This window comes from Argentina anserina, chromosome 5, assembly GCF_933775445.1.
Source record: "Argentina anserina chromosome 5, drPotAnse1.1, whole genome shotgun sequence".
In the NCBI taxonomy this organism is placed as follows: domain Eukaryota; kingdom Viridiplantae; phylum Streptophyta; class Magnoliopsida; order Rosales; family Rosaceae; genus Argentina; species Argentina anserina.
Genome location: NC_065876.1, coordinates 21,442,859 through 21,458,976, shown reverse-complemented (window position 1 = coordinate 21,458,976; position 16,118 = coordinate 21,442,859). Strand labels below are relative to the sequence as shown.

Here is a 16,118-nt window from a genome sequence, read left to right as displayed (position 1 = left end):
ATTATCATGTTTAATGTCATAATCTATTTCTACATGGAAACAAAGATAGTATCAAATCTAGTTCCTAATGATTTCGTGTATTATATCATTATGGTAAGGAATCCTAATTTAAGTCTAGAAACAAGACTACAAATCAGTATTGAATCAGGAATCTAAATAAGATGACTTAACTTACAAGATGTCTTTAATGGAAGGACTTTTAAGGGTTAAAAATTCTCTATATATAGATGGTAAACGTCCATGTTATGACTACGAGTTATTTGCGTAAGTTTCTGTCTATTGAGAAAGCAAAGAGTAGTGACCAACATAAGACTTTGCCTAGCACCTCGTGACTTCGGATTAAGGCACAATGGATCACGGTGTCGTCGTTCATGAAGATGGTAAGTTAATCTCATTCACTAAGTTAACGATTAGTTGTTATGCATATGATCTTTGGTTTTGTACTCATATTATGTAATTTGATTTACATCCTCATCACCCCAGACTCGACATCCAAAGGGGTGATGATGTATGTTACCACGTCCAAGATGAAATGCACAAGGAGGTGAACCTCTCAGATATTTTAAGCTTTTTTTTTAATAATCCTCCACTTATTTTATAAGGAAAATCTAACATAATATTATAGTTGACAGTTGATCACATGAAAAAAAGGTTCAAAACCTTATACTTTTCTCCTCTGTTTTTATGTTGGACTCCTATGTTATAGTGTTTACTAATGTAGTTTTTAAATTCATAATTTGTTTATTAGATAAATTTTAGCTCTAATTTCAGCTGAGCTTCTCTCAATTATGTCTGGTAATAAAATAGGGCGGTTTGCTCTGACCAAGACTCCACTAGTTCTTCCATGAAGACATATCCACTGAAACGGCTACCCCATTTTTCAAATAGGATCGGTTCGTCTATAAGAGTTTTCTAGACGGAAATGATGTCACTTCCTCCCCTACGCTTCCAACATTCTGGAACTTCCAAACCAAAGAAATGCAACATGAGAAGATCTCTCGGTGGGAATTCTGAGTTGGACTTTTTTCTCTATTTATTTAAGTTTATAGTTGTGAGATAAAGAGAGACATATATCATCTCTTATACATAAATATCAAAATAGAGCGTGTAGAGATTAATCTAAAATATCTTTATTCTGATGACAAATATCGACATACTTAATTTAAAGATAACATAGTAAAAAAATGTTCGCTTCGCGCATATAAATAAGTGTAACTTTTTGCTTCCAATCATAGAAGTTTCTGGTTCCGGCACTGAATACATGTAGTTCCAGGGTTGATGAAATTAAATTTATTCTAAATGTGGATACAAGTACTGGATGAGGGCATGACGAGACTAATTTAACGATGCCAAATCCAGAAGAGGGTGGGACTAATTTAACGATGCGAGCAGCAGAGAGCAAATTGCGTCCTGTTGTTGGAAGAGAAGAACAAATATCACTTGTCACCCAAATTTTGGGTAAGAAGAGTAAGAATAATGCCTGTCTCATTGCATTACCTGGTGTTGGGAAGACTGTAATCACAGAAAGTCTTGTTCAACGGTTTGCAAGTGGCAGCGCTCCACATTCAATGGCTAACAAGAAGGTTATGAGCCTTGATACGGTTTCATCTTGTGTCTGGTACCAAGTACCAGGGAGAGTTCAAAGTTATTCTGTTTATTGATGAGATGCACATTTTAGTTGGAGCAGGAGCAGCAGAAGGGGGAATTGATGGTGCAAATTCACTGAAGTCGGTTCTTGCAAGAGGTGAACTGCGTGCATTGGAGCCACAACCACTAGATAATACAGAAAGCATATTGAAAAACCCCCGCATTTGAAAGAAGATTCCAACCGGTTCAAATTCCTGAACCAACTCTGGATGAAACCATACATATTTTGAGAGGTCTTCGAGAACTATATCAGAACCACCACAAAGTGCAGTACACTGATGAGGCCCTGAAAGCAGCTATCTCACCGATGCATCAGGTAGCCAGGAAGCCCTTTAGATTCTATATTCCGTCCGATGACTTGATCAGCTAAAGTGCTAACCTGACCGTTAGTGTCATGAAATGCTTGTTTTGCAAGAAATATATAGCTCTCCCCCGTGAATATAACTTTACATTGTTCTGTTATGTACTTGTGTTTTATAATTGTATCTCAGTAAGTCAGTGATCGCTTTCTTCATGATAAAGCAATTGACTTGATCGATGATGCGGCTTCTGCGGTAAGGCTGCGTCCTGCACCGGTGTAACCTAGGCACCTAGCTCACTTTCCGGTTCAAGGTTCCTTTCAGAATTTGGGATCTTTTTACTTAGTTTGTTCACTATGTTGTTCTATTTTGCAGCTTCCTAAAGAAGCTAATCAAGAGCTTGGCAATATACTGAGGCAGATAACAAAAGAAAAGAATGAAGCTATTCACAGCCAAGAGTTCAGACGGTACAAAGCTTTCGTCGCTGGAATTCTGTATGATAACTATGCAACCTTGTTGCAGTAAATATCAATAGACAAGGGTGCTAGATATAGTTGCAGTAAATATTGTTCTCATTTTTTCCAGCTGACCAAACATAAAGAAATGCTGCGGAATTAGGTGATGGAATTGGACCATGAGACAGATCTCAGGCGTAATAAAGGCAAGGAGATGAGTGAGGCATTGGATTATGTTCATGGTGGCCGCAATGTTAATGAATTGGATATTCGACATAGTTTTGTCCCTTTGGATTGGTATTAGTTGAGAAAGTGTCAACAAATGTCGCCACTCGCCTCCTCAAGATGGAAGACACTCCATAAGCGGGTTATCGGTCAGGATGAAGCTGTCAGGGCTATTAGCAAAGATATTCGTCGAGCTCATGTTGGACTGAAGAATCCTAAACTTAGGCGACTAGCTAATTTGGCTCTGATTAGGCAATGGTGAGGCTTGATATGAATGAGTTCATGGAAAGCCACTCTGTTTCCAAAACTCATTGGTTTCCCCCCTGGTTATGTTGGTTAAGCAGAAGGCAGTCGGCTGGTTGATGCTGTTCGAAACCGTCCTTGCACTCCTGTGCTATTTGATGAGATTGAGAAGGCTCATTCTGATGTTTTCAACTTGATGCCTAAGATACTCGAGGATGGAAGATAGACTGACAGCAAAGGCAGAACAATAGTTCAAAAATACTTATCATTATGACCCCTAGTATTGGAAGCAGTGACTTTCCAATAAGGCAGCAAAATGGGACTTGACCATCCTTGGCCAGAGGCAGATGAAGATGTCTTAGCCATGTTTACAGCTTTACCCATTGGTAGGTTCCTCATGCGCATGGACATTATCACGTTATAAGATAACGCCAGACTCATTAACATTGCCAAAAGTTCTGTCAATATCCACAAGATATGAAACAAAACGTAGGGAGGTTCTCACTCTTAGCAGCATCTAACGATTTTGTGGACACAGTTCAGATCTTAAAAGGTTTGGCTAATTGTATTTCAACAAAGCTATCAGCAGGTTTACCTCACCATTATGAATTGATGTACCCTTTCACTTCAGATTGCCATTCTAGCATGTCTCACCAAGCAGATTGCCAACTGAGTTAGAGAATCCACCTCCTAATGTTCGATCATATAAACCAAAACACCATCAACATTTATATTCTTAGTCTAAACAAAATATGGCACAAATTCAGAGTAAAAGAGATTAATACCTTCATCAAAATCTAATTCCAACCACGAAAAAATGAAAAGAGCCTCACCATCTGGCAAGCAAACCTGTTGCTCCATTTGGCTCGCAAACAGTTTCATTTCACTGTGTTGTGTGCCCCCTCTGGTCTCCTCATAAGAAATTCAAAAGGAAAATATCTATTTCTTTCCCTCGTCATATAAGCAAGGTGTTAGGTGTTGGAGCGGATAATATGTACATAGCTGCAGACAAGTGAGTTGCAGCAACGAAATGAGAAACAGATATTGAAGTGAAACACCTTATTCTGAGGTCGTCAGACTATTTCAATGATGTTCTTCCCAGAGAATAAAGGAAACACATTCCGAAAAAGGGTATTATGAAACTTCTCCACTGGGAAGGGTACCAACACCTCCCATCTATGATTTAGATTCAGACAAACAAATTTTGGAGGAAATTGTAAGAAGCTTAGTGTCAGACCCTTGCTCCACTTCATTTAGACATTTACATCACCAATAACTAAACAAAATACTTCGATAATATGTTATTTGAAATATAGGAGGTAAACCTACTATTTTTTTCCTCTTTCGAAAAATTAAAAACATGGAATGAGCTACATATCTTTCCACCCTCAAGTCTAAAGATGGGAGAGGGATCAGAGGAGTCTCATTGTCTCATTAAGCCCCTCTCATGTGTTGACCTTTCTCTAATAATCTCAACTTTTTCATCTCCAAGGTACAAACACTTCCTACAGTTAGGGGTTTCGATGATGTTAACCCTTTTCAGGTTGTAATAGACTAATAAGAATAAACGATCATGACAGAAAATAGAACTGGAAAAGATTATGTCAAATTCCTCTCAAAAAAGAAAAGATTATGTCAAATGAGCAAGGGAAACACAAAAAATAGTGAAGAATCAAGAAAGTGACATGGTACGGGATCTATCATCATAACAATGTGGTGAGCTTTACACAATACACGGCGTTTTCTTTTTCATGATTCATCTACTCACAAAATGAGGTTGATAACCTAAGTTTACATACACAATGAAAGAAAGATCCATGAAAAATTAGCTTTGCAGGCAAGGATATGAAATCAGGCAGCCTTTTGAAAGTAGGAAATAGCAAAAAATTTACAACACCTCTTCGGAAGCCATTGAGTGGGACAAAGGGTTGTCGCTTAGCACATAGAAGTTAATCAAGGGGCAGACATTCAATCACATTCTCCATGGGCTTCGTATATAGAGTAAGATCGTGAGCAATGGAAGAGTAATGTCATTGAATCATCATTCTTTCTTATCTTCTATGTCCTCTTCATCAGAATCTCCAGTGCTTTCAACACTCTTCGCTTCTTGATTGACTAAGCCGATATCACCCTCCGGCTTGCCCCCCGTTAGAGACTGACATTCTTCATCATCAGATTCTTCACCTACCTTCTCTGAGTATGCATACCTATGAATAATTCGCAGTACAGATTTTCTCAGCATCATAAAAGTTAACTTGCTAATCTATAATTTCATTGATATGACAGATTTTGTTAATGATCCATAATAGTATTCCACAGCCAAATATAACAGATAAGGACACTTTTCAAAGAAAAATCATTTCATTTTGTAGTTGACAATCAAATTATTGATCTCTACAAAGAAACATTTCAACATGAACTCAAGCCTCCTGAAAAACCAAGCTAAATAAAAAGAATCTTTGACAGGGCATATTACCAGAATATAAAGCAATCTAAACTTTGTTTCTCTCTCAAGTTGTCGATCTAAACTACCTCAGCCTAACCCCCTCTAGCACTTCATAAAACTCACCCTATGTACATGTGCATCCCTGACTTTCTATGAAGTGTGCACCGTCTCAATGCCACTCTTATCTATAGACTAGATTCTAAATAACAACGTGCATTTCCAAGTATCGTCTTATAAATTGCAATAAAAGTAAGAGAATATAAATACATGGATCTTATTGATTTTACGGAAATGAAGAATTATTGCTCACCGTTGAGAGTTCTGAGATGGTGTCCACAAGTAGCAGATCACACAGAGCAATGCAAATGAAAGAATATCCCAGAAAGCAGTGATGATCCAAGCACTATGCCACTTCTCATTGAAGGGATCTGTGGCTTTGAAGTACACCTACAGGTGCAACAATGTTAACTGTTAATTGTTCAAAACTCAAAGAAAACAAAATTAGGGAAAAGATAACAAATTATATTAAGAACAAAGTCTTTTTTTTTTTAGATGAAGGAAGACAATGACTAATACAATTTAAACAAAAGAAAAATTAGGGAGATGGCAGATGTGAATAACAAATGGTTCACTTGGCCTAAAACAGATCAATGAACCATAATGATTTCTTTATCCGTGTTACTGTGTGTATGAAGGAAAATGCAAGTCTTAACATAATATATATCATCTCTCCAGACCAGACAGATGAAAATTCCACGTATCATTTTCACAATATTCAAAGGATCTGAGAACGACTGGAACCCATAAAGTTAATAACTTCATCTGCATAAATATACATACCCCTCAAAACCATACCTCATAAGCTATCCACGCAACTGAGGCAATGACTGTCACTGCCAATGCATTTGAGAATTTCCTGTACATATCCAACTTGACAGAGCTTCTCTTTGTCTGAAATCAATGTAGACTTTAGCACATAAAACTTTTTTGGTTTGAAGAACAAAGGAAACAGAACATGATTTAAACACAAAAGCATAAAGTACAGTTTGATAAATGATGTACCTGTAGATGTTCCAGTGTTTTTGCTAGAGAGGTGAAAATCCACAAGATTAAAAATGCGTCCAAGAAAGCATCAGGAAGAACTAGAAACAATCTCGCTCGTCCTGATACATCATTAATCGTCCCAACATACTCGGTAATATTAAGCAACTCTGTGGCCAGAAAAAAAGTTGCCCCAAGCAGAAGAACCTTGGAGGTAAGACCCCCAAGAGTAGGCCGCACTACACCATAGCCCATAGAAACAGTGAGGATAAGTAGGCGGGAAACTGTTTTTCTCACAGCTCCAACAGTCACAACCAATGTCGTAAGGAAAACAGGCCTCATCCCTGTGTTGTTAAAATTGACATAGTCGGAATACCAAAGCACCATCTCAAACAATCCAAGCACAATTACAGCCGTAATGCAATGCTGAAGTTGCAGAATATCCTCCCTAAACCTCACATACTGAACAAGCCAAATGACACCAATGACCACATAAGCAAGCGCCATGAACACGTAAAACTTCATCAATGGAGCCATTCGACCAGGCAGATAACCATCAGGGCCTTTCCACACCGTCTTCCCACTCATCACCAACTCCTTCAGCTTCGGATCACACGCTACGAAAAACAAGTTATACATCCCAGTCTTGGTGATGGAAATCTCCTGATAATCCATAGCAGTAGACATACTCTTCTTCCTAAACTTCACATTCAACACAATGGGCCAATTAGCATCTGCCGCAGAAGGTCTCCTAATCACTTCACCTTGCTTACAACCTTCCATCTTCGCAAGATCAGCGGTGCAGCATATAGATCTCTGCCCTCCATAAGCAGAGCCGCCGATATTATTCCGATCGGCCGCTTCGAAAATGACGACCTGGACCAGCCCATTGCTGTGCTTCCTGTCCGCCGCCGCTTCCGTCCTCCAGAACGTGATATTCTCAAATCTGTATAAAAAATCGCCGCCGCAATCTCAAATCACATGCAATTGAATTAACATTCCGGAAATGAAGAGGAGAAAGCTGAACAGATATGAGTAGTTGTACCGGATGTAAGAGCGGGAGGAGGGAGAGGCGGCGATGCCTTCGCTGCCGCCGGAGAGGAGGAAAGAGTTGCCGACTTCGCGGAAGAGGTCGCGGTGGTAGATATGGATGGAGGCGTCGGCGGGATTGGGATTGGAGAAGAATGAGAAGAGGAGGAGGGGGAGGAGGAAGGGGATGTGGTTGGTGGTGAATCTGAAGAAGGTTCTGGTGCTTGTGTGGAATGTGAAATCCATAACTGGGGTCTGGAGCAGTGGTTTGGATTTTTGGAGGGATTGATATTTGGGTTTATTGAGAGGGAAGGAGAGGAGAAGGGGTGGGTGGGACTTGGGAGGGAGAGTGAGGAAGAAGCAATGTCACTGTCACTGACCTCGCTAGTCGCTACTACTGTCGGTCTTAGCTGACGTGCGTTGTACGCGCCTTATTGGCACGTCACCACGAAAAATATGGGCCAATTATTTTCTCTTCCTCTCTTTTTTTTTATATTAGTTTTCCTCTTTTTCTTTGAGTAATTCATTTTGGTCAAAGTCGGTAGGTCGTGGTTTGGTTTGTTACGTAGCTTAATTACCAATTTATAGGTCATAGGTTAAAACTTCACCGGCATAGTTGTGTGAAAGAAAAACCTTTGATTTAGTACAACGTGGAGTGGACACTATTGGCATCGTTCTTGCAATTGAAGGTGTCTAGTTTTGAGTTGTTTTATCTTGACACTGGAGTAGTTATGAATCGGCTATCATTTTTCAAACTAAGTAAAATTATAAAATAAAAAATTAGCAATACTGATCGATTTAAGTTAAATTTGAGCCGAATTATTAGTTAAATTTATAGGTAAACCTTCACAAATCGTTTTTTTTTTTGTGATGTGATTTTGAAGTTTTAACAGTTCAAATTTTTTGAACAATTTCAGTATAAAAAGGTGAAATACATCATTCTGATCTTGTAGCGACTCGACCATGTGTTACAAATTTGAAGACTCGGGTTTCTTGAGAGGTGTGGATATATGCAAGTGTTGTGCTAGACTGTGGTGCTGAAGGAAAGAGTGGGTCGACTAACACCTAATCAATTATTTCGACATGGGTAACAATTGAGAAGAGTCAACTGATCCTGCTAGCCCAATAACTCTAAATTGATATAAGATTTAAAACTAATTGGTAATAGATGTAATAAACTCTACAACAAAATCTCATTCCCCAATGTGAAACTTACATCTCAACTATTCCTTTAAAATTGGTAGACTTGCTCCATTGCCGCTATGAGAGCATCCACACCCATAAATTGGATTTGCTCAAGCAAATGGTAGGGCCAGAAGCAAATTTTGCTTCAAGCAAATCGATTTCATATTTTGCTCAAGCAAATCGATTTTTTCACACACCCATTTACAATTTGCTTGAGCAATTCAATTTTGTCTTGTTGTAAAATAATTAATTTTTTTTTACCAGATATATTTACAACCAATAATAATGTGCCACGTGTCATTATCGACTCGATATTATCCAAAATTTCCGATAATATTTTCAACTAATAGATAATTGACAGGTGTCACTGCCACGTGTCATTGTCGCTAAAATAATTGGAGCAGATTTCCGATAAGATTTTCGACTAGTAGAGAATTGACACGTGTCATTGTCGGCAAAATAATTGGACCAAATTTCTGATAAGATTTTCGACCAATTTGCTATAAAAACGTCTAATATCACTCATTCTATACTCACACCATTGTGAAGAATCCGAGCATATAACTCATCCTTCAATCTAAACACTTACCAACATTTCCTTGTTCATCACTTTGATGAATCCTTTCAGCTTCCACAATTTTTTCAGGCGGAGACAACGTCAACAAGAAGAGGATGACGATATGGAGCAATCATTCGTGAATCAGGTGGTCATGGCGGAAGCACAACACGATGATGAATCAACATGACCAAGCGGTTCACGTCGCGGTAAAAAACCGAATAAGCCACGTCATAGGCTATCTAGGGGACGCAATCTCATGGAAGATTACTTCATCGAACGTCCAATTTTCGACGCTCAAGACTTTCGTCAGAGGTACAGGATGAGCAAAGACCGATTCAACATTATCATGACGGACCTCTGCAACCACGACATGTCTTGGCATCAAAGAGAAGACGCCACTGGTTTGCTATGGCTACTTCCCTAACAAAAGATGACCGGGGCTCTACGAATGCTAACGTACGGGCCTCGTATGATATATGGATATGGCACAGTTTTTTTTGGCTGTCCTGGAGCTAAAAATGACATTAATGTGCTCCACCTATCGAATGTGTTCTTAGAGATCCTTGCCGGAAGAGGCCCAACTGTCGTCTACGAAGTCCACAGACAGAGGTACACCACAGCTTATTATCTGGCTGACGGAATATATCCAAGGTACTCTACATTTGTCAAAACAATTTCCAATCCCCAGACGCCGCAAGATAAGCTCTTCGCAAAGAAACAAGAGGCATACCGGAAAGATGTGGAAAGGGCATTTGGCATCTTGCAATCTCAATGGGCAATTATACGTCATAGTTGTACATTGCACCACAAATCGGTAATGACTACCATCATGTTAGCTTGGATTATATTGCATAACATGATTGTTGAGGAAGAGTATGTGGATGATGAGGATGATGATGAGGAAGAAGAAGAAGACTTGCAAAACCCATCAAGGGCTTTCCGGGTTTATGATGGGCCGGTGAATGCACAAGGTAATCGAGTTCTTTTTGAGCCAATCAGTAGAGATGGAGCTAATATACAACGGTTTCACGACCGTGTTGCCGATCTCGAATCCGCTTACATCCATCGAGAGCTCCAGAAAGACTTGGTGAAACACATTTGGAGAGTGGAAACCGGTGAAATACTTTAAATATGTTTTATTGTGTGTTTTCATGATGTTTGTGTTTGTTAATGTTGTGATTACACTCGATTTAGTACGCCTTACTCCTCGTGGATATAGTACGTTGTATTCCTTGTCTCCTTCCTGTCACAGGTAGCACACGTCGTCAAAGTAGAGACCACGGCGGCATGGTCTTCAACTCTTCGACGCTTAAGTTAGTGCGATGGTAATTTATACAGAGTTACAGTAGGGAGTTCAGTGTACTTACCTTATAAGGTCAAGAGTTTGACCTTTTATTGTTGAGTTAAGGTAGATCGTTTACCTATCATTCGATGTGGGACGACGTCTGATTAAGGTGTTCTTTGGAGCCTTCTTTGAGATGCGCGTGAGGGTACGTCCGTAGTCAGTTTGGGCCGCGGAGAGGCCCATTGCGTAGCTAGTACGACTGACTTGCTATTAGTATTGTAAGACTGCTATACATTAGCCTTAATGCGCTGATAGTTGTGCTGATTATGGCGGGCATAAGCCTATGTCAACAAGTCCCCCCAAGTTCCCAATCTAAAGAGGTGATTTCTTGACTGGGGAGTTAATATTTGAGCGTTTTGCCATAATTAGCAATGGGTCTCACAGACCCTTTCGTAGTCCCCCCACTCCCCGGTTAAGGAATGCCGAGTTGTGTTATAGAGTACGTTTGATCGCTCTCTTTGTAGTGCGTCCGTCATAGCGTAGTGGATTCTTACGCGTGGGATGTCTTTTATTGCTGTCTTTGAGCGTAGTGCGTCCGTCATGGCGTAGTAAGTTCTTACGCGTAGGACATCTTTTATCGCTACCTTTGAGCGTAGTACGTCCGTCAGAGCGTAGTACGTCCGTCATGGCGTAGTAAGTTCTTACGCGTAGGACGTCTTTTATCGCTATCTTTGAGCGTAGTGCGTCCGTCATGGCGTAGTAAGTTCTTACGCGTAGGACGTCTTTTATCGCTGTCTTTGAGCGTAGTGCGTCCGTCATGGCGTAGTAAGTTCTTACGCGTAGGACGTCTTTTATCGCTGTCTTTGAGCGTAGTGCGTCCGTCATGGCGTAGTAAGTTCTTACGCGTAGGACGTCTTTTATTGCTACCTTTGAGCGTAGTGCGTCCGTCATGGCGTAGTAAGTTCTTACGCGTAGGACGTCTTTTATCGCTACCTTTGAGCGTAGTGCGTCCGTCATGGCGTATTAAGTTCTTACGCGTAAGACGTCTATTATCGCTATCTTTGAGCGTAGTGCGTCCGTCATGGCATAGTAAGTTCTTACGCGTAGGACGTCTTTTATCGCTACCTTTAGGCGTAGTGCATCCGTCATGGCGTAGTAAGTTCTTACGCGTAAGACGTCTATTATCGCTACCTTTGAGCGTAGTGCGTCCGTCATGGCGTAGTAAGTTCTTACGCGTAGGACGTCTTTTATCGCTACCTTTGAGCGTAGTGCTTGTAGGTTGAGAGCAGCGCCATTCGCGCTGTGGGCAGCATGTGTCGTACATGCATTGAGCGGATGTTTCGTGAACGTTTCAAATTCGTGGGGTGACGTTATCCGAGAAGACATTTATTGCATGTAATTAAGGCGTGTGTAACCGAAACGTTGCCTCGGTAACTCAGGCCACGTGGCGAGATCTGGAGCGATGTCTCTTGGGTCGACGGCTAGGATGCGAGTAACGGTTTTCTGAATCTGACGGTTAAGGATTGCTTTTGAGGAATCAACGGGCTGGATGTGAGATAGAGTTCACTATAAAAGAGTGAAAGGGAAGAATGGCTGTCACTATCGACAGATCCAAGTTTTTGAAATCTAAATTCTCTCATTCCTTCTCTTTTGCTCTCGTCTGCTCCCTTTTCTTCCAAATGTGAACTCATCGGGATTTTTGGGTGAATCGGCTTTTTGAGGTATGTTTTCTAATCTGAATCTTCTTTATACGGCTTATGGCTTGTTGTTTGTTGGTAGATTTATGTTTATAGGGCAAATCAGTGGTTTTGGGTTTTGGGTTTTTCCGGCAGATTTGTGGGTTTTGGGTCTATTTGATCTTTGGATGGGTGTTTTCCGGCAAAGTGGGGTGTTTGTATGGGCGGTGCGGATGGGTTTTCGCCGTTAACTGGATTTGGTGTTCTTCATGTTCTTCGTGTTCTTCATGTTCTTCAAACTCGTTCTTGCGAGGTTCGTAGGATAGATCTGACTGACTTTCTGACTTCTAGTTTTAGGTTGTTCGCCTTTGACTTCGGTGTTGCTTGCTGCGACGTAATGCCTAGGATAACTATACTAACTGACAGCGATTCCGCGTCTGCAGAAGGAAGTTGGACAAGTGAATTGGAGGCCAACTACTTGGACTTGGTGCGGCGTAGTGGTGGAAACGACTTGCGTCGCGAAGATCGTTCTACTGTCTTTGCAAGAGTATTAGCGAACTGGGACACGAGTGAGTCGTCATGCACCATGGAGTCGCAACGTGAAGATATTGGGGAAAGTGAAGGGGTGTCTGAGCGTTTCATAAGTGCCTCGGGGACTAGCACTTCAGGCCCAACATTGAGCCCAGCGCCTGTAAGGCGTTGGTTAGATGGCGGGGTGCAGAGGTCGGAGGTGGAAGAACCACATGGAGCCGACTCCGCCGCAGTGCATGGCTATGTGGAGGAATTTAAGTGACCTGCCACGATCGTCGCCCGTGCGATTCGGCGTGATGAATTTTGTTCAATGTTGCCGAATGGGTACGCGCTAGTAAGTCCCTCTGTACTACGACTTGGGGTGGAGTTGCCGTTAGACCCCCGCCTGCAGTGTCTTGTGGCGGAGTTTGGCTTGGCTTTTGGCCAAGGTAGCTATAACATGTGGCGAGTCCTTCTCGGTCTCTGCTCATTATTCCACCTGTCGGGGTGTTCGGCCCCTACTGCGGCGGAGGTACTCCATTTCTTCAAGGTGGACTATAACCAGCGCAATGGTAATGGAGGGACCGCGCGGTTTGTGAGGCGGGATGAGCGCAGTGAGTACCAGGTTTTAGAGAACTGGCCCACCTCAGAGGCGAACTGGAGAAAAAATAGCTTCGTGGTAGAGGAGGGGTGGGAGTATGGGCGCATTAACGGGGTAGAGTATATCCCAGGGAAGCGAATTCCCTCGCGGTTTCAGGCCATTAATTATAGGTTTTGATGCTTTACTAAATTTTGTTACTACGGAATGACTGTTTGCTGACGCTACCTTCTCACTTTTTTTTTTTGCGTAGCTGGAAGGAGATTGGTGTTGTCTGAGCGAGAGGTTGACCGAGTGAATCGTGAGGACTTAGTTCACGATCTAAAGGTATTGACGAACCCGTACCTCCTATTCGAGCAAGGATTACTCCGTCGCCATCGTAAGTAGTAGTGCTATGCTCTTCAATCTTCTATTCTTTGTTTATGGCGTACTAATCTGATGTTATATGTGCAGCTACGACGCTCTCGATCAACAGGAATTTTGAAAAATCGGAGCGCATCTATTACGCCAGATTTCTGCAGCTTGAAGATCCCGACGTAAGGCCGAATACTGAAGGACTAGCGGTCACGATGTTGCGACGCGTCATGTCTAAGAAGGTGGCGGCCTCGACGAAGAAGGTGATTGCCTCGGCGCAGCGGGTCGAGGATTCCTCCGCGGTCGTGGATCTGCCGATTCCCTCGCACGCGAGCCTGCCAAACGAGCAGGGGTTGCCGCGCCGCAGCGATGCTGAAGGAGTGGGCCGTATCGATACCGATCCGCATCTGGCTGATCCGGCGGTGTCCCAAGAGACCGGCAAGAAGAAGAAGATGCAAAAGGCGGGCGTGTCTTCGAGGAAAACAAAGTCCTCTGCTGCTCCCGAAGATGTAGAGGATGTGACATTGGAAGCTCCGCCTCCTAAAAGACAGAGGACTACGCAACTGGCGCCCCTCACCTTCACAGAATCTCGGGTACTCGAGGATCTGTCCGCATTGGACCGCAGTCCTTTGAACCAACTAGGAGCTCCGGAACTGGAGAAGTTGGTTTTACTTAGCCAACGTGCCAGGCTCGGGGGTTTGAGGCGGCCTGAAGGGTCTGGTCTGGACCTGCGGAGTCCACTCGGTCTAGCTACCACGAGGGCGGCAAAAATGATGTTCAACCTGCTTGATGCGGAGCGGGATGCTCTGGAGGCGCAGCGCCAGCTCGCCGAAGTGGTTGAATGGGACAGCACCTATGCGACAAGGGTGTTGCTGCTGGAGAACGACTTGGCCAACGCGAAGGCCAAGTTGGAAAATGCAGCGAACCTCCAGGAGGACCTTCGGCAGGAGGTTGCCCGTCGGGAGGTGGCGGAGTCGCTCGCCCAAGAGATGGCTGCGGAGAGGGATGCGGCACAGTCTGCTCTTGTCGAGGCCGAGGAGCTCGTCAGGCGGAGGAGCGAGGAGGTGGAGGCTGAGAAAGCCCACGTAGCGGAGGAGGCTGCGTTCAGCGCCGTGGCTGCCTTCAAATCATCCATGGAGATGACCAAGTACTTGGAAGGGTACTATGTCACGGCCGTGGGTGACATGAAAGCGCAGTTCCAGGAGCTTGAGATGCTGGATCCCGCAGACTACGAGGTCTGGCTGGCGGAGAAGGGCTTGGAGGCGCAGCCCATGCCACATGAGGTGACTCCGCCCTTTTCGCAGCCTGCTCCTGCTGCGGAGGCCGAAGATGGTAAGAAAATTTCTGACTCTTCTTCTTCTGGTTTATCTTGTGATAATGACAGGTCTGATTCTAATCCGGAGACTCCTTCTTCTACTCCTCCTTCTCAGAGCATCAGGATGCACAACCGCCGCAAGGAGAATCGAGGGAAGCGGCGGGGCTAGAAGCTGCGAGTACCGGTGATGCGGTCTCCTCCTTCATGGCCAAGTCTCATGTTCTTGTCCCGGCCCCTGTGCCGATCGTTGTTGCGCGCATCAAGGTGATTTGCTTGATGCCACTCTCTTTTCCTGCCTTTGCTATGGTCTTCTGTGTTAGGGAAGAGCTCACGCTGGAGGGGGATTGTGTGTACAGATGTCTGCGGCGCAGTGGTTTTGTCTGATGGTACTGGGGTTCGTTTTTCCCCGTATGTGACGTATTCTGCCTTAGCGTATCGTACTGTTTCAGTCATGATGTCATCATATGTGGTGCCGCGCATTCGAGGGTCCACATTGATATGGAACAAGAAGTTCTCTGACCGTAGTCCTTCCTTAAAAGCGGCCAAGGCGAGCGTTTTGTTCAGGTTCCGACATTTGGATGCTGCTGTCTGCCATCGCATGACGAAGGCGCCCAATGTTTCCCTGCTCTCTTGTTTTACTTGAAATATGCCATTAGTTGTGTGGGCGGCTCCGGCCATGAGGATAAACTGATTAAGAAATGATGTGGTCAACTGCGCGAAAGAATCCATATAGTTCGCCGGTTGTTCGAATAACCAATTCATGGCATCCCCATCTAGTGTTTCGCTGAACAGGTGGCACAAGGTGGCGTCGTCGAATTCTCTACTGGCAGTGACTTTCTTGAAGTTATCAATGTGTCGGAATGGATCGCCTTCGCCTGTGTACGGCGTGATTTTTGGGCTCTTGGATTGAGAAGGGCGCACGGTGTTCATTATTCGCGTAGTGAATAGGCCCGGCCTGGCTGCGAACACTGGTTGGCACCGTGGATTGGCATCCCGTTGTTCTATTGCGGTTAGTCGCTGCAGGATCAGAGCCAGCGTGGCAGACTCGCTGTTGTGAGCAGTTGTGTGGGGTATGGAGCGGGAGGTGACGCTCGTGCTCTCTTCCTCACGGTTGTGGATACGTCGTGGCGATGGTGGTCGTTTCTTGGCGAGTTCGGAGGGAGTCAAGCTGATGCTCAAGTGAACTTGTTCTCGTCCTCTCGTTTGCGCGCTGCCCTCACGATTTGATTCGCCATGTAGATGACTGCGCTC

General features: G+C 43.5%; 1 protein-coding gene and 1 pseudogene across 2 annotated transcripts; one reads left to right on the top strand and one right to left on the bottom strand.

Moving 5' to 3' along the window:
* Nucleotides 1-1,346: 1,346 nt before the first annotated feature.
* LOC126795727 (chaperone protein ClpC1, chloroplastic-like) lies at nucleotides 1,347-3,143 on the top strand (annotated as a pseudogene).
* Nucleotides 3,144-3,721: 578 nt separating this feature from the next.
* Nucleotides 3,722-7,696, bottom strand: LOC126796089 (uncharacterized). 2 transcript variants are annotated; one of them, XR_007672291.1, is made up of 6 exons: nucleotides 7,402-7,696; nucleotides 6,378-7,302; nucleotides 6,171-6,266; nucleotides 5,626-5,762; nucleotides 4,767-5,076; nucleotides 3,722-3,871 (listed from the first exon to the last, which is right to left on the bottom strand). XR_007672291.1 is itself a non-coding variant. In XM_050522853.1 (5 exons), exons 1-5 carry the CDS (start codon nucleotides 7,629-7,631, stop codon nucleotides 4,911-4,913), a joined length of 1,554 nt encoding a protein of 517 aa, XP_050378810.1. In that variant the 5' UTR covers nucleotides 7,632-7,696; the 3' UTR covers nucleotides 4,532-4,910. The 2 variants fall into 2 exon arrangements, 1 of the variants encoding a protein (XP_050378810.1); XM_050522853.1 differs by lacking the exon at nucleotides 3,722-3,871 and having other exon boundaries at nucleotides 4,532-5,076.
* Between the last annotated feature and the right edge of the window lie 8,422 nt (nucleotides 7,697-16,118).